General features: G+C 41.9%; 1 protein-coding gene and 1 long non-coding RNA gene across 2 annotated transcripts in view; one reads left to right on the forward strand and one right to left on the reverse strand.

Moving 5' to 3' along the window:
- The window catches only part of MYORG (myogenesis regulating glycosidase), a 95,498-nt gene extending 71,266 nt beyond the window's left edge, over positions 1-24,232 (forward strand). The window contains exon 3 of the mRNA XM_085628598.1: positions 13,043-24,232. Within this exon, the coding sequence (XP_085484724.1) occupies positions 13,218-15,257 (2,040 nt within the window). The 5' untranslated portion in view covers positions 13,043-13,217 and the 3' untranslated portion in view covers positions 15,258-24,232. The remainder of the gene's footprint in view (positions 1-13,042) is intronic.
- Positions 1-24,547, reverse strand: part of LOC146863861 (uncharacterized) — a 378,717-nt gene that overhangs the window by 116,097 nt on the left and 238,073 nt on the right. The gene's annotated exons all lie outside the window — the stretch shown is intronic.

Genomic DNA, 24,547 nt, shown 5'->3' on the forward strand with positions numbered 1-24,547 from the left:
TCGCGGAATAATGCACAGCATAGTGAATCCAGAAAGATCTTCAAGCTGCAAAACTACACCGACAGGTAAGAAACTTTTCGTTACTAATAGTGGACTCGCATCCACGAGACCTAACTAACTTGGCCTGCTCTTTAATCTTCAGTTTAGGCTGCACCTTATTCTGTAGACTATCTATTTATATATCCCTTCAATGAAACCCACTTGTGAAGCAAAAAGCACTCTTCCGTTATTAAAATCCTATGAACGGTTGCACCGGATGTAAGAATCATTGATTTCAGATAGAGTGGCTGAGGTATTATTTGTTGTTTTCTGTTTGTGATCAGAAAGTATAGAAAAGCCCGTGAGGGAATTTTATCTAACTAACATCCATGATTCATTAAAAAGGAACATAAACTAAAAAAAATTGCTTAAAATCTAAAACACCCAAGAGTAGGGTCTAGATTCTCCGGCCTGTTATGCGTGGCAGAGAGACGATCCTTCAGCCAGGATTTAGCCCTCTGAGTGTTGGCCTGGAGCGGGTTTAACGGACAAACCCCGCCCCAAGTAGGAATTCATTGTGAGAGCTAGAATCCCTGCAGTTACAATAAGTTCCTAGCTGAATGAGCTCCAGAGAACACTCAAAAGATGGTCAGCCTTAAGAGCAGCTTAAGTCCAGTGATTCCGTGAGGGCTGGGTGAAAAGTTGAGAGTAGCACGCAGGCCTACAATTGGTTTTATCGCCCAGTACCATCCCCAGCAAGAATTGGGGTTGAGAGCTAGGGCTTAACGTGCCCTGATCCTTTCAGCTACCTAGACTTGCTTTGCGAGTGAGCCGTGGTCAGGTTTTTACCATCATATCCACAGGATGCAGAATTGGTGGCTAGAGGGCTAGGGAGCAGCAAAGTTCTAGTGATCCCACTGAACCAGTATGAAAGGGAGTAAGAGGAAGCGTTATGGAACTGGTTGACCTTACTGTCAAGTTACAACATTTGAAACAGCGGCTAGTGGTCCACCGTTCTTGCCTTTCCCTGGTGTGGCAGCGTAAAAACCACAAGTTGAAAACAAGAACAAAAAAAAATCAGAAGTGATTTTTGGGCTTATTCATTTAAGCCTAAGAGGCTCTTGAGTGTTTCGTTCTTGATGATTCCGACCTGGGAGTTCTTTCTGGTGCATTAGCCAGACTCTTGCTACAGGAAACATTTTAATACGTGGTTTCCAGTCAGGCCAAAAGTCATGAGTAACACCCAGCTCTCATTTAGGGATTGTTGCTGGATTCTGCTCAAGTCCCTTCTCGCTTGCGGTCAGCTAATAAACGTCTCATCTGATCTACTGATCTTAAATTGAACGCTTTCTTAGTTCATTCACTTATGTTCCTACTGCCAGCTATTTTTCAACACTTATTGTTGGAGAAACTGACTGACATGGTTGATTAAGTAATGTGGTTTTTAGGGTTTAATAAACTAATGTCTTGTGTTTTCAGTGGTGGCTAAAATTCATATTAATGTTCATAAGGCATTTTTTTTATTTTGCTTCTGAATTTGGAAGGCTTCTAGGTGATATTTTTATTTTCACATATTTGAGGGAACATCCTGTGCTGAAAACTTCCCCCAACAATATGGACTCTTAAATGTGCATTTGCTAAATGTGTGATAATGAGTTGATTTGCAGTGTCATTGAAAAATGTGCTTAAGATCCAGTCTGCTGAGCGCAGGAAAAACAAATCCTTATTAATCAACTCTCTTCTTGTGGCCGATGGGTTAGGTTGTAGTGCAGTTCTCTCCGTGACTCTCCGTGTTACAAGAGACCTATCCTGTTCCTCTTAGAACCAGTTTGCTGTTGAACAGCTGTGGAATGAGGAAATAACTTGACAGGCATGCATGCCTCGTGCAAAAGTTGACTTTTTTAAATAGTCTTCTGGAGTGCTTTTGCACGACACTGGAGTTGGGGCACTTTACATATAACTCATTTGCACATGATCCAGCGGTAATTACCTGGTAATTTCCCTATTCAAAATCTCATTAACTATTGTTTACCGCTGTAAAGGGTGAAATGATGGACCTTTTGATAACCGTGTTTCACCAAACAGGAGACTTTACATAAATACGAAAATTAAATGCAAACAAAATTTAAGGCAATAATGAGAGTGGTGAGTTATTTTAAGGTGTTTTATTTTTAAGTCAAAAGTTATGGTTCTCTGACTCTTTATTCATTAGCCAAATATCAGAATTGAAAAATAGCATTAATATAGAACATTTTACAGTCTGCATATAAGCATCACATATAGGAAGGGAAATGTGGCGCAAATTGTCTGTCAAAACTCTTAAAGAGTTTCTAAGAAAAAGAGTAAGTCTTACAAGGTTAATCAATAATTAATAATGGCAAACATCTTCCATAAAGAGAAATAAATGCATAGGACAAATACATCTTTTCAAAAGCAATTAGTTAAAGCATGAAATTTAAAGTTTAGCACCTAAAATCTAAATCTCTTCTGATCCTCTCAACTCTTTCTCTCTGCCTCGCTGAGCTAGTCTGTGTCTCTGTCTCGGGCTGCAAAATAGCCCCCACAGATGCAGCACCTCCTTCCTTCTTCTCCCCGCCTGTGTCGAGCACAGAACCTGGGCCTGGCCCTCAGAAAAAATGAGCAAAAAGAGGCACTCCTCCCACTTGTAAGCCATATTTCAAGCAAACGTTCACGTGCTCGGTCCTCATAGCTGATCCAATCAGAACTTCAAGACACATCATCTCCCCATGGGCTGACTGGATACGTCATTAATCAGGCGTGTTCTTGTTCAAATTTTAGTCTTGTGATTATGAAAAAAAAGAAAATGTGTGCTCTTCTCTCCACGTTTAAACAGGCTACAAAAATATGCAACATAGTGAAGGTCGAAGAGACGGAAACAGGAGGGCGTGATTTATTAACAAAGCCCTTTCATTGAAAGTTGGTAGGGAAGCGGAGCACATTCCATTGTAATGTTCAAGGGCAAAAACTGCAGTACGCTGAGTCCACTAAAGTAAACTGAAATCACGTTGTTTTCTGTAAAACACATTTCAGCACATTGCTACTCTTGCAAAAATACATGATGCCATTTTGAAGTACAAATACATTTTCTAAATTAATGTGCATTCTATAGTGAGATTACATATTGATTAATCACATATAAACATGGCTGTTTAACTAATTGAGCATGTTTTCACATGAAAGCACCTCCAAACTGAAGCATTCTGATCAGGCCTTATGTTTTCATCTTGCTTGCGCCACAATCTGCGTGCCGTTTTAGAAATCATGTCTGCAGCTTTTTGTCATATAATAATGCATACATTTTATAGGTGAAATCTAAGCTCCAGCACATACATTAGATTAAAACATTTGGAAAATATTGAATTGCAGAGATATACATCAAAAGAATGTTATACTGATATCTCATATATGAAGGAACATCATAAAAAGATTACATATTACTACACGGGCTGCACGGTTTTGAAGGGGGCAGGTGTGAGTTCTGGAAAAGGTGAGTTTTTAAGTGTTTTCTCGTAGTAACAAGGAGTTGGCCTTGTCCTGATGTTGAGACGCAGCAAGTTCCAAGTGGCAGCATAGTGGTTACATGAAAGAGCGCTTCTTTGCAAGCGAGGTTCTGAATCTTGTTACGTCCGGTTGTAGGGAGTCGCTACTTTTGAGGCCTTAAGTCCATTAGATAAAGAGAGCAGCTCTGATGGATATTGGGGCGGAGGGGGTGGGGGGGCTGTTCTGGGGATGACTATGCACTTGGGGCAGCATCGTTTTGAATTACATGCTGGGTTTGTGAGAAAGCTTTTAAGGGCTAGTTGGTGGTTCTGCTAGCAAGCGCCCTCTCCACAAACAACTGTTGCACAGGTAAAGATAACTTTACAGTGCTGTTTTAGGGTGGAATCTTGCTATTGGCGCTCTAGGGGTGAGCATGTCTATTCCCAGACTCATGATCTGGTCAGCCGAATTAAAACTGAGAAAAACAAAACGTTATTGGTGAAATAGGTTATTTAACCAATTTTAACTAAAATAGGACACATTTTATATAGATTCACGTATTCTAATCCATGTGAGAAAATAGGCTGATGTTTGAAGTAAACCCCGCACTTCCATCAGCAGCAGCGGTTTAGTGTTGCACTGCAGCTTCACTACAGACTTTGAATGAACAACTAAATTGTTTATATTCCATATTCACGACAAATGTAAGGCACGCTGAACGCCATGATGCTAGAATAGGAAACGATTGAATGCATTTCCTATGGAGGGGAGTGCAGTAAAAGAACAAGAACGTGGGGTTGAATATTGTCGTGGAAAATATGGCTAGTGCTCCAGATGTTATAATCTGTAATGTCTTCCTCATTCATGTGAGAGAACAAGTTTGGCATCCTGAATGAACATCTGGAAGCAGCATCAGTCTGTTAGATGATTCCCCAGTGCTCTGCTGTTCAGCGTGCTAATGAAATATTAGAATATCCCATGTCGCTAGAATTGGGACTAATGAATTTAAAGTCTTTGCTATGGAACAGACTGCAATATATTACCACTGAAGGGTTAATGATTCTAAAGCGGTCTTCTCAAGCACCACATCCCCAGTGTATGCACCTTGTGTGAGCCAGGCGAGCAATCTAGTTCTCTATTCGAATTCTGTGATCTTCGTGTACAGCTGTTGGGGGAAGGCAGCATAGCGCCACGTGGATTGATATTGTAATGTAATGAAGCTCGTCTAGGCACTAGTTATGAATCTTCTGGGCAGATATCGATCTTGTAGAAATAAATTAAAATGCTGCATTTTGGTAGTGTTCAGCTGTCTGACATCAATTAATCTTAGTACCTACAGATTCACAGTGGCGGACGGTAAGTTTTGGAGCGAGGGGGCGGACGGGACACACACACATACACATTGACAGCCATGCATTCACACACGCGCACACACATACACACGCAAATACATCCATTCACAACACTCATTACCAAACATTAATTCATACACGCACGCAGGCACCAAACAATAAAAACACACACACACACACACACACACATACCTGCAGCTCTGCCTCGGAGGTCCCAGGAGACTTGGGGCTGCTGCCTTCCCTCATTGGCTGACCTAAGGTCAATGAGGGAAGGCAGCAGTCACAACATCAGGATTGGGTCAGTGAGACTGCTGACCCCACCCCAGTCCGTGATGAAGTGTCACTGATTGGCACTCAACCCTGGGTGCTTCAGGGCTTAAAACTGAAGCACCCAGGTGCGAGGCAATCAGTGACGCTACCCCTCGTCACTGAAGGGAGGGCCTCATTGACCTTTGCTAAGTTGAGGAGGTCACGCCCACAGGAGCTATGACTTCCTCAGCCCAGCAAAGTTCAGCTCAGGCAGCCAGGAGCCTGCGCATTTAGTGCATGTCTGGGTCCTGGCTGCCTGACCTGAAAATGAACAGTGTGTGTCAGGCTGACCTTTGTGCAGCCTGACAGACACTGTTAATGAGGGGCAAAAGGTGGGGGGGCATGGCCCCCAGCCCCAATGGACTGGCAGTGGCTGGTACACAAGCAGAGTATGTGCTCTTCCACACATTAACAGTATAGTGATCTTGCCTAGTGGCAAACCAGTGGCTCCTATGAAGGTCAATGTACAGCATGTGACCTGTGCAAGAATGGCACTTCACTGCACATGTGTACTATGTGTGCTATATAAATACTGTCTGATTAATTGAGTGTAGCAAAGTGTGATACTCTGCTTGTTTACAGGATAAATCTGCATAGCACAGTGCCTTGAGACCCTCACGGGTGAGTAGCGCGCTTACAATTCCCTGATTGTCATCTACTTCTGCCACTGCCCAAGGGGGTGAAGGGACAGCTCTTTTGGGGGAAGCCTGGCAATGGTCAGTGGTCAAAACAGTTCATAAAACAATCACTGCTGGAGGAAAGGTTGGGAGCAGAGCAGCATGGTTCACCTATTTGTTTACTGCAGTACACCTCACCCATTGGACTTCACCATACACTACTACATCATTATGTTAGGATGCAGTAACCATCTTAGGAGTTGTTCTTCTTTGAGCGGTGAGCAGCACTGCAGCAGTTGATGGTTGTGGCACCTAAGCAGGAGGCAGTGGATAAGATGCAGGGCTGGGTAATACTGGGGCTGCGATTGGGTTGTAATTGTTCATTTAACAACAAGTGGGTGCCCTTATATTTTAGTAAATGTGAAATCCGGCCCATGGCTGCAGCATAAGTAGTAAAGAAAAATTATGTACTTTGTTTTTAGTTTACAAAAACCAGAGTCTGAAATTGTTTCTTTCCATTATTCATAATTCAAGGAGGGCTTTGGCAGGCTATAGTCGAAGTCTGCTGTTGGTTGTGCCAGGCACTGACTCTCTGGACTCTTGCTTCACAGATGGCTTGTGTGCACCAGGGACGAAGCTCTGTGCGGAGTGTATCTACGATGAATCCCAGGAATTGGGTGTCTTGTGCTGGAGTTGAGCACGATTTTTTTAGGTTTATCACAATTCCTAATTTTTCTAATATCTCTGTCGCCCACTGAGTATGTAGGGATACAATGTCTTTGGACTGACCCATAATTAGGATGTTGTCTAGGTAAATAATTAACCTTACGCCCTGAGCCATGCTACTACTGGTCTGAGTACCTTTGTGAAGCACCATGGTGCTGAAGATAGACCGAAAGGGAGACTGGAGAATTCCCACATTTTCTTTTGCCATGTAAAGCGGAGATATTTTTGGTGGGGAGGCCAGATGGGGATAGTAAGGTAAGCGTCTTTGAGATCTAGTCTTGTTAACCAATCCCCTTTTCTTAGTATGTCCCTTAAGAGGTATATCCCTTCCATTTTGAAGTGGCGGTAAACCACCTAATCGTTTAACTCTTTTAGGTTTATTACAGGTCTCATTTCTTTGTTCTTTTTCTCCACTAAAAATATGTTGCTGACAAAGCCACCCTTTGGATGATTTGTCTCCCTGATGGCACCTTTGGTCAGAGGTCTTGTACTTCCTTTGTTCCCATGTTGGAATGTTCTTGAGAGAACAGAATTTCTCTTGGGATTTTGACGTGGAAGGGAGTATGTGTGAACTCTATTCTGTATCCCTTGACCGTTTGTAGTACCCAAGGGTCTTGTGTCACTAAATTCCAGTTTCCAGAGAACTGGGCTACTCTCCCTCCCACCTTTATAGGGGAAGGTGAAGGGTCTTTGGAGTGACCTACCTGATGAGAATCCTCTTTGTCTTCTATCGCCTCTGCTATTCCGAAAGCGACCTCCTCTTTGTCTTTATGGGTAGAAGTTTGGATAGTTATAGGTTTGGAAGGACCTATTGCCTCGTGCCATGTAGGGTCTTGAGGAAGCATTTCCGCGGCCAGGGAACCGACCCATTGTTCGCCCGGCCCTTCCAAAAACTCTATCGTTGAAACTTTTCTTATATCTTTTTGCGTCTTCTGCATTGAGTTAAAAATTCCAACATGCTTGGCCATTTCCCTAATAAAATAGTCGCCAAAAAGTTGGCCTTGAGTGGAGGGTCCTCCTTCTTTATTTGCAAGTTCTATGAGCTTGGGGTCCAATTTTAAAAGGATGCTTTTTCTCCTTTCATTCGATAGGGCCGTATTGCGTTGCCAAGGAGACAAATAGCGCTCTGTGTCCATTCCCGCAGTTCTTTGGGGTTGACTTTACTGTCGCTTAGGTAGGCTGACTCAGCCATCTCAAAGATCTTTGTAAGTGGGCCAATAATGTCGAGGAGTCTGTCCTGGCATGATTTTAGGCCTCAGTCTAGGCCTCTTCTGGGGTCCTTTCCACACTTGTTAATAAAAGATACCACCTTTGGGTCGAGCTCGGGAGTCTTGGTTATCATATCTGGGAGGGATCGGCGAGGGCATTCGGACCGTAGACGAGATCTAACCTCTTTAGGTATTTCTCTTCTCAGCCAGAAGGTAATATATTTGGCCACATGTTGTGAGGGGGTCCATTCGGGTGAGAGGGGATGTTTAATCATCAGCGGGTCAAACATAATATCCCCAAATGGGTCAAGAAGCTTAGACCCAGAGGCCGAGGATGCCTAGTCAGATGTCCCTTTTTTGTTAGTGGGTGTATCATCATAGTCAGAGTTGAACTCTGAAGAGCAGGAAAGATCAAGCTCTGGTTTTAACTTTGGTCCTTATCTGAGTCAGTATCTATAGGGACAACCGGGCCGTGATTTTTTTTTATGAGGGTGCTCACCCAATGGTCTTTTCTTCTGGGACTTATCTTGCCAAGTAGAGCAACCAGGATCATTATTAGGAAGGTTAGAGAGGTTTTCTATTGTTTTATTGATGGTGTCATCCAGCGACCCCATCAGTTTAGTTAAAGCCCTATTAACAAGATCTTCCAATTTATTTTCAACTAGTGAATCTAGCTCTTGCTCAGACATTCCCCCCCCCCTCTTTTTTTAAAACTAATAATTAATTAAACAATTAAATGTAGATATAATTAATTAAATTACTAAATTTAGGTAGCTGTAAGACGATAAATATATTAATAAGGGGTAAAAAGATTGTTAATAGGTTGATAGCTAAAATACCGGCCAGTAGGGGGAAGTCGCTTTAGAGATAAACCTCTCCTCGGTGTTTCAACTGTTATTTGGTGTTGAAAAATAGGATGTGTACAAGAGAGGAAGGGTCTTTCCTCTAAACTTCAAAGCGAGGCTTGGTTCCTGGTGTAGGGAGGTGGGGATTTCGAGCAGAGATCCCCGGTGCGGTCGCGTTGAAGGTAGCGACCGCACCGGGAGAGTGAAATTAAGGTAAGCTTTTATTAAATTTAAGTATTATTCATTGTGGCAGTGAATTATGCGGCAGTAGTGGGAGAGCCGCTCGTTTGAAGAAAGGGAAAGGTGGCTGTAGCGCGTGTCTCAGCTTCGTGAGTCGTGAGACGTGAAATGCGCGATGCGTGCGAAATGGGAGAGCGCTTGCGCTTGCTCCCGGCGCGACTTTCCAGGTGATGTGAAGCGAGTTCTCGGAAGGGAATGAGGCCTCGCTTGTGTTTAGATAAAAGCGGCGACAGCGTGTGCCTCAGATTGGGAGTCTTTTGAAAGACGCGATGCGTGAAGTGAAGCGAGGTCTGGGGTAGTGAGGCCTTTCTTGTATTTAAAGAAGGGGCAAATTGCTAAGTTAAGTTAATGAAAGAATTGGGTAGAAAGTCGAAAAATGATGTAAAATTGGCATCTGATAAGCATATAGATAGTAAGTGCTAGAACGGCATGAATAGATAGCTAGTAAGTATTAAGAATACCGTTAATCAAATAGAGAGAGGAGACAAATAAGCTCTATTTATAAAATAGGATAAACAGTCATTAAGATAAGCAACATATGTAAAGAGATATTAAACAGTATTAATTATAATATTCGTGAGGAGACAAAATAAAGTCTACTTATCTGGTGAGCAGCAACAATAAAAGAAGGAAGATGGCTGCCTGTTACTAGACTATATACATGTTCAGAATGTTTTGAAAGTTCTAAATTATTACTTCTTGTTGCTGCTGTGAGCTGGCAATAAAAGGAGATTGCATAATCTTAGGCTCCGTGTCCTTAATAAAATCCAGATTTTCTTTTCAGCAGGCAGTGGAAAATCTACATTGTCTGTGTACCTGTTTTTGTAGCTTCCTGAATGAGGTCACATAGCTTGTGCCTCCCTTGGAGGACCAGCCAGAGGGCTGCAGTCAGCCTAATGTGGAAACACAAGTGTGAGCTGGTTCGTAATTATCCAAATGGGGGATTCTAGAACTGCTAACCACAGTGAATAGAAATAACTGAAAATTAAAAGAGAACGGCCAGCTGACCTTTGTTGTGTTCTCTAATATTTTTCATTAGATGCTTATTTTTCTTGAGAATAACCTGGGGTGTCTAGGAGGAGAGCAGCAGCACCAGTAGATCCGTGCGAACGTACTTTCTTGGCAAGAGTCATTTGCTTAAATCCTCGGCCAGCATTCTTTATTGCCTCTGAAATATGGATGTTTAAGGGACCTCTTCGCAAACATCTTCCCGGCAGCTTTGAGTTGTGGAAATTTTAGGTCAAGTGGTGTATTTTACATCACAATTTTCCCAATGTATTTGCTAAATAAACATAGCTTCGAATAGAGATTTCCAAACAGATTCCTCTGTTCAGGCGTCAGACTGAATCCAGAAACTTTCAGCAGTACCTCTCCGCACATTGATTCTGTTCCTTTACGTAAAGGATGTGCGGGCACTCTCTAACGCTGACGTTATTTCCTTTCTTTCCACACAACTAGATCCGGGTTTGGTACTAGCTCTCATCTGTTTGAGACAATTTTTCAACCATTGTGCAATGGAAATGTCACCTTCAAAGACTGCAATATCAAACCCTGTAAGGACTGTTGCAAACAAATGTCTGTGACAGATCCTCATGAGGTTTTCCTGAGGTGCCTGGGGTTGAGCCACTACTCCTCTGGCCTTCAGCAACGGCACGTTGATGAACCTCAAGGCGCTACGACCACAAGATAAAAGTCTATATTGCCAAGCTGGAGAAAAGTCCATGACAAGACCGGTCCAAGTCAAAGGGTTGGTCTTTGTCCCTTTCCTTGTCCAGAAGTTCCAGGAGTTGTTTCCGACGTTGGTCCTCAGATAAGTCAAAAAGAAAAACCATAAAAAATCCAAGTGGGATGCTGTCCCTTCTAGCCACTCACATTCTCTTGAGAAGGCACAAGGGCGTTGCTGTGCCTCTCAATATTGCTCTGGAAGTCAGTTGACCTCAGAGCCCTTCCGAGAATTTTTCCTAGCAGAACCCAAGTTTCTGGGCCACCTGTGACACCAAGACAGTTCTCAGAGTTCCGCGAGGCCATGCTCCAACTCTTCAGATACTTACTGACCCCCTCTGGTGCACATGGGCTCCATCGAACCAAGAATCCCCCCCCCCCCCGTTCCTCCATCTGGAATAGCACCAGTGAGTTCGCCCTCAGAACCAGTTGGTCCTCCAAATCCACCACTGGGCCTCTGGCTCCTGCACGGACTTCTCACCATCCTACACACCAGTTCTCAGAGCCTTGACACTGACGTCGGCTCCATTGACAACAGAGGGCAAGGTGCCCAATATAAATCCTGACACTGCTGCGCCCTTGAACAAGGCCATGTCCAGCTTTCATTGAAGCACCACTTTCCCCACTTGACTTGCCACATTGGTGCCATTCTGGACATGGTTTGTTGTCATACCTTTTCCCTAGAGAGGAGAGTCTAGTATATTCAGGCTATTATCCCGATCTTTCAGCCTCTGTACCTGATTTCAGTGAGGTATACGTGGAGGCTACTGGGATTGATGGCCTCCTGCATCCTGTTGGTCAAGCCCTCCAGGTGGCATATGTGGGCTCTGCAGTGAGATCTGAAGTCTCAGATGTTTCCAACATCAAGCGGACCCCTCTGACTAAATCCAGATCTCGGAGAAGACAGCGAAAGATCTGCAGTGGTGATTACTGGTAATTGGGTCAGCGGCAGTCCCCCACTCCCTACTCCACCCAGAGTTGACAATGGTGACCGATGCATCACTTCTGGTTTAGGACGGCCATCTGGTAGAGGCAGAGATCAGAGGCATTTGTTCTGCGGTGGAGGCCTGGCTCCATATGGGCCTCCTGGAGCTGAGGGCCATCCACTTGGAGTTGAAAACCTTCCTTCTGTCCATCAAAGGGAGGCTGGTGCAGGTATTGTGTCAAGAGGCATTAAGCCTCTGGAAATGGCTGGATGAAGGGATTTTTCTGGTCTCTTTTGTGTCAATCTGCCGTATACCACCACCTTCCCAGACAAACTGGTTCTGCAGACGTGAGCATCCTTCTTGCCTAAAGTTATTCCATGCCACGTTGGCCAAACCCTCACCCAGCCAGCGTGCTATGCTCTGCTTTACCCCTCTAAGGAGATGGAGAGATTCCATCGCTTGAACTCAAAAAGAGCACTGCGCTTTTACATAGATTGCACCAAAGAGCACCAGGTGCCCAATCAACTCAGTGGGTTTCACTGGAGAGAAAAAAGGCAAGACTGTGCAGAAAAGGACCATTTCCCACTGGATCGTATTCTGCATCAGGACCTGCTATGCACTGGCTAAAACGCAGGCTCCAAAAGGACTGCAAGCTTATTCCACTAGGGCCAAAGATTCTACCACTGTGTTTTCACGTCTATCTCCTGTTCTGGATATCTGGTTGGAGGCTACATGGGTGTTGCTCCATACAGTCACAAAGCACTACTGCCAGGATAGCCAGGCTTGCAGAGAGGGCATTTTGTCAGCTCTGTTTTACAGAACTTCTTGGATTAAGCCAATTCACAGACCCACCTTCTAATAGGTACTGCTCTGTTATCTATTCAAAATGTGTGAAATCTGCGATTAGAAGTTTCTATCAGAATAAGAAGTTATTTACCTTCATAAATCTCTTTCTGGTAAAGTGAAGATTCCTCACTGACCCTCCCATCCTCCCCATTTTGTGAATTGAGCTCTACCCATTAGAAAAATCCTAGGTCAGGGAATCTGCACACTGGTCAAAGCCAATTTGCTGTTGGGGCTCTGCATCTTTGGGTGCGGACTGTCTCAAAAGCAACTGACATCAGCATGTGGGAGTGGCGCGTATTTGGGCCTGCACGTCATTTGCAGAGCGGAATGACGTCAGTGCGGAACCGCACAGTGCAACCTACCAGGGTACAGAGATACTGCTGAAAATGTTTACAGATCCAGTCTGAACCCTGAGGAATATGCAAAAGGTGAAGATTCTCTGTTAGATATTCTCTACCAGAAAGAGCCATACAGAAGTTTTTGTAGGCTGCTTTCATTGAGAACATTAATCTGAAACAGCAGGGCAGCATTAGTGAAAATCGCCATGTTTTTCTAGTGATGTGCCCTAAGGTGCATAAAATATGGGGAATGTACCTTTAATGTGCTCTTGAGGAAAGGGTCCAAGCTGATTTACTTGTTAACAAGGCTCCTGCTTAATATGTCTGAAAATGCAAAAAACCTCTTTGAAGTAACACATAAAGCACTGTCTTCTCTGTGTGTTTTGATTTTAAGTAATCTGGTTTGAAATGCTGTTTCCTTTTTGTTTTTCAGAGATGTGGGCCTCAGGAGGGTGAACTCTGCCTGGTCTTGAATGATGGCACCCTCTTTTCCAGTAAAGAAATAAATCAAAAAGGACATAGTCTTCTGACTTGAACAGTCCGTGGTTACTGGGGCTTCCACAAGCCAACGATTCAACCTCTTTAACTGTGCCAGAAAAGTCTCCAGAATGTATACCTTCCTGCCAGAGAACTTCACCCCAGTAAAGGCGAAGCCCTCCAAGGAATTGAAACCCATGATCTGTGCTGTCCTGTTAGGACTTGTTTTGGTGATATCAGCGATTGTTGCATGGTGCTTCTACTCTGCGTCCCTGAGGCGGGCCAGTCGCTTAAAAACCGAATTGCTGGACTTGAAGGAAGATGGTTTTATTATCAAGAACCGGAACGAGGAAGTTGTCTTTCGCCTGGCTTTCCAGTCAGGAACCCTAAATCTGGACTCCTGTTCTAAAGAGGGGGATATATTAAAATGCACCAAATCGGACAAGGGAAATTTGAATTTCTTCATTCAGATTGTGAAGCCAAAAGACACCGTCATGTGCTACAGAGTGCGTTGGGAGGAGTTTAGGGCGGACACCGAGGTTCAACACACCATGTTCTGGGATGATGCCCATTGGTATGGAGGAGCTGAAATGAGTGTACAACACTGGCCTATAAAACTCTCTGGATACCAAGAGCCAAAACCATTTGTGACAAGTGACGTGTATACGTTCAGAGACAGCTTTGGGGGTATCCTGGAGCGGTACTGGCTGTCGTCGAAAGCCGCAGCGATTAAGATCAATGATTCATGCCCATTTCACCTTGGTTGGAACAGCAGCGAAAAGTCTTTGTTCTTTGAAGCTAGGTACCAAGATTCCTCGTACAAACCTGCCGTAGGACAGCCTCCATTCCCAGAGCTGAGCTATCGAGTTTGTGTTGGTTCAGATGTGACATCTATCCATAAATATATGGTGAGGCGGTACTTTAATAAGCCCACAAAGATACCCTCTGAGAATGCTTTCCGGTACCCAATCTGGTCAACCTGGGCCTTGTATAAAACGGACATTAACCAAGATAAACTGTTACGTTTCACAGAGAAAATTAAAAAATACAAATTTAATTGCAGCCACATAGAAATAGATGACATGTACTCAAAAATGTATGGAGATTTTGACTTTGATCCGGCCAAGTTTCCCAACGCCTCGGAAATGTTCAAAAAACTCAAAGAGGAAGGTTTCAAAGTAACACTGTGGATCCACCCGTTCATAAATTACAACTCTTCAAATTTCGGGGTGGGGATAGAAAGGCAGCTGTTTGTCAAGGAGCCTACTGGCAAACTTCCTGCTATGGTCCAGTGGTGGAATGGTATTGGGGCAATCTTGGATTTTACTAACCCAAATGCGAGAGACTGGTTTCAGAACAACTTAAAAAGGCTCAAATCTAAGTACTTCATATCATCTTTTAAATTTGATGCGGGTGAGACGAGTTATCTTCCAAAACAGTTCAGCACTTTCAGGCCCTTGTCTGATCCTAGTATATTCAGTCGGAGGTATACTGAAATGGCTATACCATTTTATGATCGTGCTGAGCTGAGAGTTGGTTATCAGTCGCAAAATATATCTTGCTTTTTCCGTATTATTGATCGCAACTCTGTGTGGGGTTATGAGCTTGGGCTAAAATCCTTGATTCCTACTGTTCTAACAATTAGCATGCTGGGCTATCCATTTATCTTGCCAGACATGATAGGTGGCAACTTTTACCCTAATTCTTCTACTGGTGGAACTGACGAATTACCAGACCGAGAGCTCTATATTCGTTGGCTTGAGTTGTCTGCCTTCATGCCCTCGATGCAGTTCTCGGTCCCACCTTGGCTTTATGATAAGGAAGTAATCGAAATAGCCCAGAAGTTTACAGAGCTCCATGAGTCCTTGGTGGCACCTCTTCTATTAGAACTTGCTGGTGAGGTCACAGACACTGGAGATCCAATCATACGGCCAATTTGGTGGATCTCCCCAAACGACATAAGAGCCCATAAAATTGACTCTCAGTTCCTTATTGGAGACACCCTCATGGTGGCCCCGGTCTTGGAACCGGGCAAGCAGGAACGAGATGTATATCTTCCAGCAGGCAAGTGGCGCAGTTACAAAGGAGAATTATTTGTGAAGACTCCTCGCTTTCTGACAGACTATCCTGTTGATTTAGATGAGGTTGCATATTTTACTTGGGTGTCATAGTTAATCGGAGTACCACAATTCCTGGTTCTGAGCCACCACTTGGGAGTTAAAACATTACTCCACACAAGAGCTTGTTCCTTTGGCTAGCTAATTGAAAAGGTACCTTCTTTTTAATTATTGGAACTTTGCTGGCTCTTTTATGAGGCGTGCAATTCAGAATTTATGATCGAGTGTTGTACAGGAACCGGTATTTCAGATATTTTTGCTATAGTGCAAATAGCAAGGATGCTTTAAATAGTTAAGACTAGGATTCATCAAAAAATATAAGCTGTAGCTTTGAACAGTACTGCAGACATTGACAGTCTCATATCTGGTGTGACAATTGCTGGCCTTTTCCTGGCCCTGTCATCTAACCTTGTGTAGCCTGTTAAAGTCCTTGTATAAAATGTGTAGAGATCTGTGAGAAACAATCTGCAATTATGGGTAGCTATGCATTGGGCCTGGAAGCTTTCTTCATCTTGGCCCAGTTATACAGCACAAAAAGACCAGGATTGCCTTCACCATAAGATAGGTGCTAGAGCTTAGCTGGATAAAGTTAAGCCCGTTTGACCTGGTGCATTAAATTGACATTCGTTCTCCAACGCAGACATTTCGGCACCTGCTAAAATGCTGTTTTTGCTACCTGTGTCCATATTTCTTTATGCTTCACCTGTATTACGGTAGGCACTGCAGAATAAAAACTTGTCACAACACGAATTCACAAATGTGAATTTGTATATTTTGCCTCAACACTGATGTCTCACACATTGACAGTCATGGACGCCCTCCCTGGTTTCTTTCGTACCTTCAGAAGCACCAACGAAAGGGAACTGCTGTTTTGGCACGAAAAACTATGTTCCGCTTAACTCTCCTACCCTTGGAATCATTGCCTGGCTTTCCCAAGCGCCTGGCTGCTGATAAAGCTGCCAGTCCGCTTAGCAGTTTAGTGTTTGATAGTGTGTTTGTGTGTTTTCATTCAGAAATAAAATTAATTTCTTGGCAGCCATAATGGATTTGCCAGGTCTGGCTGCTCCATCAGGAACCCTTCCTGATGTAGCACCTACGGCCATTTGAATAGGACAGTATTAATGTCAGGCACGTGAGGTGTATCCCAGGAAGATGCATGGCCCTGGGATGCTGACAATCCCATAAGGATCCCTCTGTCTGTTACCGTCCATCCTATGTTGGTTTTCGGTTCTGGTACTAGAGCCTGCTCAATGAACCAACATTGTCCTTGATTAAAGAGGGAAACAATCCGGCTGGTCGCTTGCGTTCAGGTGTCAGAATGGATTGTGTGTTAATCATTGCACGTGGCCACAACACCGCTGACTTTGCATTCTGTGGGCAACTCTTGCAGAAATGCCAAGGACGTTCAGCAATAGTATATAACCTTTAAATAGCAAGGGTGTAGGTAACTGTATGATCAGGCTGCGCATAAACATCTCTCTAAATATGACCCTTGTGTATGTCATCATCTGTGATGATTTCAGATGCGCTTTATTAATTACTTTATTGGCATCTCCAAATGCATATACCATTGTCAGCTAGGCGGTATTCTCTGGTTGTCTTTCCTGGTGTTGATAAACTTCGATTTTACGTGTCGCTCTTTCGGAATGTCTAACAATGCATCTCTTACTGTGGCTTTCATTGAGGGCACATGGTGGACCACTGCAATATTCAACTTCCGCCCACAGAAATTGGGACCGTCCAGCTAGGACACAGTTGTTTGAGGAACCTGACATTGGGACTATCATGTTTGTCTATGTGCTACAGAATTGTCCACCTGTCTAGGGCTCCGGTTCAAGCTCTCCTAGATGGCAGAAAGTCTGTCTTCATATAGTTTCCAAAAATAAATCCCTAAATCCAAAGCTATAGCCAAATGGTTTTTCAGATTTTCTGGGGTCTTTAAAACAAAAAATCTGACATCTAGAAACACCAGCCATGAAAGGTCATGATCTGTTTAGGCAGTGCTTGATTTTCCTTATTGAGGGATCTCCTTCGAGCGACAGTGCCTCCTTCCCTCTGCCTTGCTTATTTGTGCAAATATTGTTGCTTTAAGTTTTGGGACACACGCCAGCATGCGTTGAACCCTACAATTGGGGCAAACCAGAGCATGCGTTAGGGCTATCCTTGCTTGCAAGCCCTAATTTAACAAGGGGCTGCCTCTTTTACTAATTCCACGTCAACTCTTTGAGGTAGTGGCTTGTTTAGCTCATCTAGTTTGTTAGACAAAGAATCCCCCAAAATGCCGCAATAGAATTGTAAAGTGTATGTTGAAGTCCCATTTGGAGAATGCATTCATCGGTCATCCGGTCCCTTCCAAAGAGGGACATGGTCCTGTATCCTGTCTGTTGATGGGATGCTGGATTGAAGAACAAAGCAGTGGATTCTTTTCTGCCCTGAAAAGATATTTGAAAGTTCTGTGTTCTTGCTTAGTTAAGTGGTTTGTAAATATTTTTGTGTAAATAGTGTCCTTATCGTGGACGTTTGCTGAAATTGAAGCATGTCGTAGAGAGACAGCGACTTGTCTATCACAGTTGACTTTTATTACACCCAGACACACAGTTAATGGCCGGCTTGCCTTTCAGAAGACTGGTGCAGAGTTCACATTGGAATATTATTACTAAACGCACATTCAGTTTATAATTACCTTTGCTGCTAATTGTATTATTTTCCCAAAAAGAATCTAACAACAGCTTGACCTTCTGTTTTTAATCTATGATTAAATATAGTTACCCAGCCCTCTAGTTGCAAAACAGTTTTAACTAACATTATTTTTATACCTTCATCAGTACTTAACAAAATAATTTTTTAATAGAGTTGAATTACTTAATTCTGTGTTAATTCATTTGGTGGCTTACTTCTCAAGTGGAGGAAGCAACGGTGCGTGGCTTTTTGGTGCTCCTAGCAAAATAGCATCGTGCCAGCTGGGCGCTCCCCGCGCATTGAACAAAGGCAGTACTTCAAAGCTAAGATTGCTGTTTTGATTTCTAGCGTCGGTCGTCCTAATTAGGGTCTTTAACTCTTCTGTCTAGCATTTAGAGTTTATCGTTCTTTTTCTCTCCTGTGTCCTTGTGAACTCTGTTGAGTAAAGTATAAGGAGAGAGCAGGAACCATTCTGTCGGAAGAGGTGGAAAACACGGCGACCTAACCGAAATGTCACTTTGTTTTTGAAGATCATAACTTTAAATGCTGTTTCACAGTGTAAAGTAAATGTAAATAAAAAGATAATTTTATAGGAATATGGATAAACTATCATTTCCCCAAGAAGTGGGTTTGATAATATTTGGTCGTTCCTTTGACCCCCCAATTACGTTTGGTTCGCCTCAGAATTCTTGAGTAAGTAGACAGCAGCAAAGATGGCTACCTTTTTTTTTTTTTTCTGGGCGGGAGCTGATTACAGCCTCCAATTTACCAGTTAACCATAAAAAATATTCAGCAGTGATAAAGTGGCTTATTTAAACGACTGAAGACTATCTGAGGTTGTAGTTAATCTCGATAGTCTTAGGTACGGAAGTTAAAATATGATTTTAAACTATGTTCCTATGCAGGCTCAACTGTGTGGTTTCACTTGATGCGTCACACGAGCAGTCGCCATCCATCCATTTGACGCCCTCTGGGGGGGAGGGATTCAAAATCTGGCGGGTTAACACCTCTTCTTGCGAGCTGTCCATAGCCTAGGAAATATATATTTTGATTGCGCCAAAGTCTGAGAGTGAGGAGAGGAAATGTAAGTGAAGAGGTACACCAGTGCAAGTGCCTCCTTTGTAGTTATTTATCAATCAATCCGTCCTCTGAACCAAGCACTGGCTGTAGCCAGGCACTTTCCGTGCCAAGATAGAACTTTTTTATTTGGTTCCATGCCCTGTGCTGCAACGTTTCATTATTAATCTTGCAAATGAAGGGAATAGTTCTTGGCAAAGGCAATACTTGATCTGCAATCTGCAGGATATGTTTGCATTGTGTCTTTTTATTTTCTCTCTATCGAGAAGGTTTTTAGAGTCTAGGTGGGATTATTTTTAATTTTATTATTGTAGGTTAGTTATCTTTGTACTTAGTTGGCCAAGGTCTGAGATCCTTAGTTACTGCCACATGCTTGGTGTTGTGGAAACATCTCACTTCTTGCATAATTCATGCTCGGTTGGCAAGAGGGGAGGTAGGCTCTGCTCCTACCAGTTTGCCATGGCGTTTCTAAAGGAAGGGCAGGTTCGAGCCCGCGGCTGCGAGGTTGCTTGCCTTTAAAGTTACAGGTGTGTCCTATAAATACAGTAAAGGTAAAGAAAGCCACAAGAGATGGAAAGAAGAGCAAGAAACATGCCTTTCACCGGACCTACTTCTTCTCCGAACAAATTTACTTCTGAATACGAGAAGTACATGTGTATCGTCTTTTTGTGTTAAGGGCTAAAGTAGTCTGTCAACTGAGTTTTTGCTATGTTTTACTTCTACATAATAATGGTATTTACCTCAAAATGAGTTTCTTCTTCACCTGTTCATCACTGCACCTTCACCACCAACAGTATGATTTAAATTTATCTCACGTTCGATGAATTTGTCAATATTCAAACATCCAAGATGATGGTGGCAGTGCAAATGCGTGGATGAAGAAACCTTATGATGTTTGATTTAAAAGCGCAATTTGGAGATATTTTCAAGCTAATTAAAGACACCTGATCTTCTTACCGACGGGTGAAGAACGGACTGTCAATAACATAAGTGTAGCAGTAAAACTGCTCGAAATGTTCTCTTTATTTAAGAAAGCAGTGGCTTAGCAAGTTTGGTTGCAACCTTTTGAAATGTGCGTAGTTTTCCTATGTTGTCAAGAGTACAACCTTTTTATGATGCATTAACCTGGTCGACTATCTCTGGTGATTTTACTGGCACCACTCTCTTGTTGAAAAACAGTCCATTTTACAGCAGGAAATTCGCTATGAGCAAATAATCCTAGTATGAAAAAAGCACAAAAAACTCATTAGTAGCCGATGATATTTCTAAAAGTATCAGCATTCCATCTACTTAATTGCACAAATGGTGAATTTTTAAGATTACTGTCGGCCACCTTGAAGGAGGCATATTTACACTGTTGGTAGCTCAATTGGGATGTATGACGATACAACGAGGGCCATTTCAACGCGGTCTGTTAGATCGCGGTTTTCACTACGCAAGTCGTTACATCGACTTGCGCTCGAGGGGCGCTGGATTTAGGAATAGTGTAAATTACTATTCCAACTCCAGTCTACATACAGTAGGGAAGGTGTTGGAAACAGTAATTTACACTATTCCTTAGTCTACAGCGCCCTCCAGTGCAAGTCGATGTAACGACTTGCGTAGTGAAAACCAAAATGTAATAGTACCACGTTGAAATGGATGCGTGGTAAACGATGTCTCCCCTCAATTGTGATGTAATTCACCTTGAAATCCATGTCCCACAGTCATCTGTGCATCTCACTATAATGACACATCTGAGTCTCATTGCTTCTAGCTGCTTGCAGTCGGACTAATGATTAAGGAGAAATGAGCTAGGGAAAAAGAGCAGCAACATAGCTTTCAAGCTGGCAGATCCTCCGTGTTAAAAACAAAAAAATTTAAAATTGAAAGTTTGACCATTTCTTTTTAAGTGTAATCTTTCAGCTGTAAACCCCAAGTAGCGGATTAGTATTCAAGAATAAGGGGTTCATCTTTCATTCTTGATTTATAAAAAAAGTTAGAATGTGCCATTGTATTTAATAAAAACTAAAATTACATGACCTATAGTCAAATGCTTTTAAACCTTTCAAAGTTAAGCACAGTTTTCTTTAAATATACCAGTATGACTCCACCATAAACATTTATTTAAGTGCAGAAAACGATTAGTTCTTTGCAAAAAGTAATCTGTAACTGAAGAGAAATGATGTATGGACTCAGGTTTAATAAAAAGTACTGTACCAAATTCTGATTTAGCCTGGGGGTAAATTGTGCTGTTTTAAAAGTCATTATCAAAAAATGTGTCATTTAATTCTAATGGTTCATGGTACCATTTGATAATTTGTTTCAAATTAATAATCAAACACATTGTTCCACTAATGTGCACAACCGTATATTTTGCTCAATACGTCATCACTCAAAGTTCACAATTTCGCACACAATGGCCTTCCAAAATCAAATAAAGGGAAGGTTTTATCTGTCCTAAAGAATCTACAAAATATAGGTATCAAAAAACAACATCCGATCCTAATCTGAATACATCTAATCATTCACCAAATGGTAAAATCACATGCCCTTGTTCAGGAGTCATTCCTCTCCAGAAATTTTAGAATTCAGATGAATTCCTCATTTCATGTTTAATTTTAAATGGTAATTGATCATACTGCTTATGATTTAATAGTCTTTTGTTATATATTTTTTATAGTGCCACTGTGTGTTATTCCAAAAATGATATCAAATCATATCCCTCATTACACCCACTTGGCCAAACAGCATCGAATTGCGATATCCAGCCTGTCTATCTCTTCAAAAGCATCATTTTGAACCTATTTATGTTGTATCTCTTATATGGAATCATGGAATCATGTTGAGTATTAACAGTCTTGGTGCAAATTGTGCTCCTTCTTTTTTTTAAAATCTGAATAGTGGAGACTATTATCTAATTATGCTTTTTATCAGGTCCTTTTTAATGCAGACTAAAATTTTCTGATAATTTTTGGAAATGCACCACTCAAGAGCTTAAAGTTTCCCTTAAGGTAGCTTTGCCATTAAATGTTCAGATCCCGTGTTCAAATACCTGCTTTTGACCGGTTTACAAACTACATTAATAATGTTATAGGATTTGTTTATTCTTCAGGAGTCCACTGTATAGTTGAATATTGGCTTTTGTGTACGTACTTTGCATTTTATTCACAAGCACATTAATTAATATAAAGACAAAATTACATTTTTGTTGTTGAATTTTGCAAAGAAATAATTCCAAGTGTACATTTTCTTCAGCAACTGTTTTGATTTTTTTGGTGGATTTTCTGCATTATTCTTTTACACTGTATTGATAATTATTTACAATACAAGCAGCATTGTTTTAGAAAATTCATGAGTTCGCGCAGGGACAGATGAGTAAGTTAAAGCATTTGTGTAGCACACAAAACAAACCACATTACCTCTCGATGTCACTAGAATATCCCGGAATTGGCCAAGAGTGAAAGTGGGTGCGCAGTATGCATAGTATTAGGGGTATTCAAAATGCATAAGCTTTTTTGCCAATCTTGACATTGGAAGCTGTGAACAGTTGACACCAGCAAGTTTAAATTTTCTACTTTTGTAGTCAGATTATGAATGTATGCCTCGCATCTAGGTAGTGTTTTGTGATACCCTCTGTTGTATTCTTATTGTTGACTAGAAGTAATCTGAAAAACATATACGATTTATACATGCCCTGTTTGGAGTCCTTATGACTTACTACATGCATTTGTAGTCTACGCCGAGGAAAATTTTAATTTGGAGCAGCCCGAGTTGCTCTTATTTTCAAAGAATTAAGGTGACTAGCCAACTCCCCCTTCCACAGACTTTCAGGAGCAATGAAGAAAACCCAGTACACAAAATAAAAAAAATACTTTTGTGAGGATTTGCCTCTGCTTGTGTGCTGCTAATAGGTTTTTAAAGACCAATTAGTCTTAAAATGTGGAAGCAGTGCATCTGTTCATATTATGCTGAGGCAAAATATTATGGTTACATGCAGGTTTCAAATTCTACCTCTGTTTTTTGGAAACCTAAGTCTGCGCAATGAATGTGATCATTTGTAACTATTAAAGGTCACATTTGAATCATAAGAAATATTTTAACTTTCTTGATACTTGCCAAGCTTATTACAGTGCCAAATTAAGACTGACCGCATCCAACTGATTTGTCATTTTGTTTAGATTGGTGGATGTTTAAGATGTGCTTGTAGCCAATAATTTGATATAATTGTGTTTTTTATGTATGTTTGTGCCTTGAGTTGTCATGCAGTTTTAGGAGACTGGGTTTAAAATGGCACCTATTGACCTTTAGCCTTATTTATGTCTTAGAATATTGTGGTATGAAGTCTATATTTCCTTTAGAAGCGTCTTCTGGAGACATTTTGTTGATACACTGGTAACATCTTGCTTTTCTGTATTTTTAATATTGTTAAATGCACATTAATTACTTTCATCTATTCTTGCTGGTGCCTATTATTTGTCATTTATGTCATGCAGTTTGAAGGTTTGAAATGCTTGCTCTAAAACAGGAACTAGGCTCAGCAACCGATGCAATGACCTATCTCCCTACACAGTTAACTTTGTACAGTTCCTGCAGTCGACCAGGTTGTTTCTGGTCATTTATTTCATTTTGTCCTCAATCACTACTCAAAAGGATGTGAAAGGGCTGGCGGGGTTGGGAGAACATGCAAAATGGCATCATTCATGAGTAAGTACTTACAGTTGAAGTCCCTATAGTACCTATATCACGCTACTGCCTTTTGGCTAGGTTCACAGTATAGAAATACCATATATTTCCCACCTCTGTAACATAAATAACATGGCCATCACTCTATCATCAAACTATCCTGTGGAAAATATTTATAAATGCACAATTGCATATCTCTCTTTTAAATTGTATCAAAATAAGATCATTTGTTGTCCATTAAATCTTTTTTAAGGAGGGGGGGGACATGGAAATTGGTAGCTCCGGTCCAGATGATTATACGCACATTAAACAATCACTGGCTTCTGCACGTCATTGTAGCAATAGCTGCGCTGGTCTCTGAAGGTGCTTGGACTAATAACGTGGAATCGTTTTAAACCTCAGTTTGATGTTAAACAGAATGGGCTTGTAAGTGTTGAGAACTGTAATGCTTTTCTTTTGTATGTCACTTTGCAGAATTGAAATATTGACTTTATTTGTTTATGCCGGACTGTATTATCACAAAAAACAAAATGCTAGTTTGTCTTCTCAGCACAGGACCTTTTTAATTGGTTACATTTGTGTTAAATAAATGCCTTCTTTTTTATTAATTTTTGTTTCATGTATTCTTTTACTATACACATTGTTTTAGAGATTGTTTATCAACTTATTTTTCAGAGATTACTGATAAAAGAGCAGAGGAATTGGGAGGCCCTTTGAAGTTTATCAGCCTCTTTACTACAGTGCAGTAGTTATTCTGCAGTGTACGTGCATCAGTGACGGAATGAAACTTGGGGGGGGGGGGGGGGACCTGCAAAGTTCACGGAGGGGAACCCTACACTCCGTATGCAGTCAGGAGCTATAAGGCTAGGGGCCCTACTGCTCCTGCACAGTGTTAGAGGGGGATCTTGGGGCGTCCCCGCACC

Source organism: Triturus cristatus, chromosome 2_1, assembly GCF_964204655.1.
Source record: "Triturus cristatus chromosome 2_1, aTriCri1.1, whole genome shotgun sequence".
NCBI lineage: Eukaryota > Metazoa > Chordata > Amphibia > Caudata > Salamandridae > Triturus > Triturus cristatus.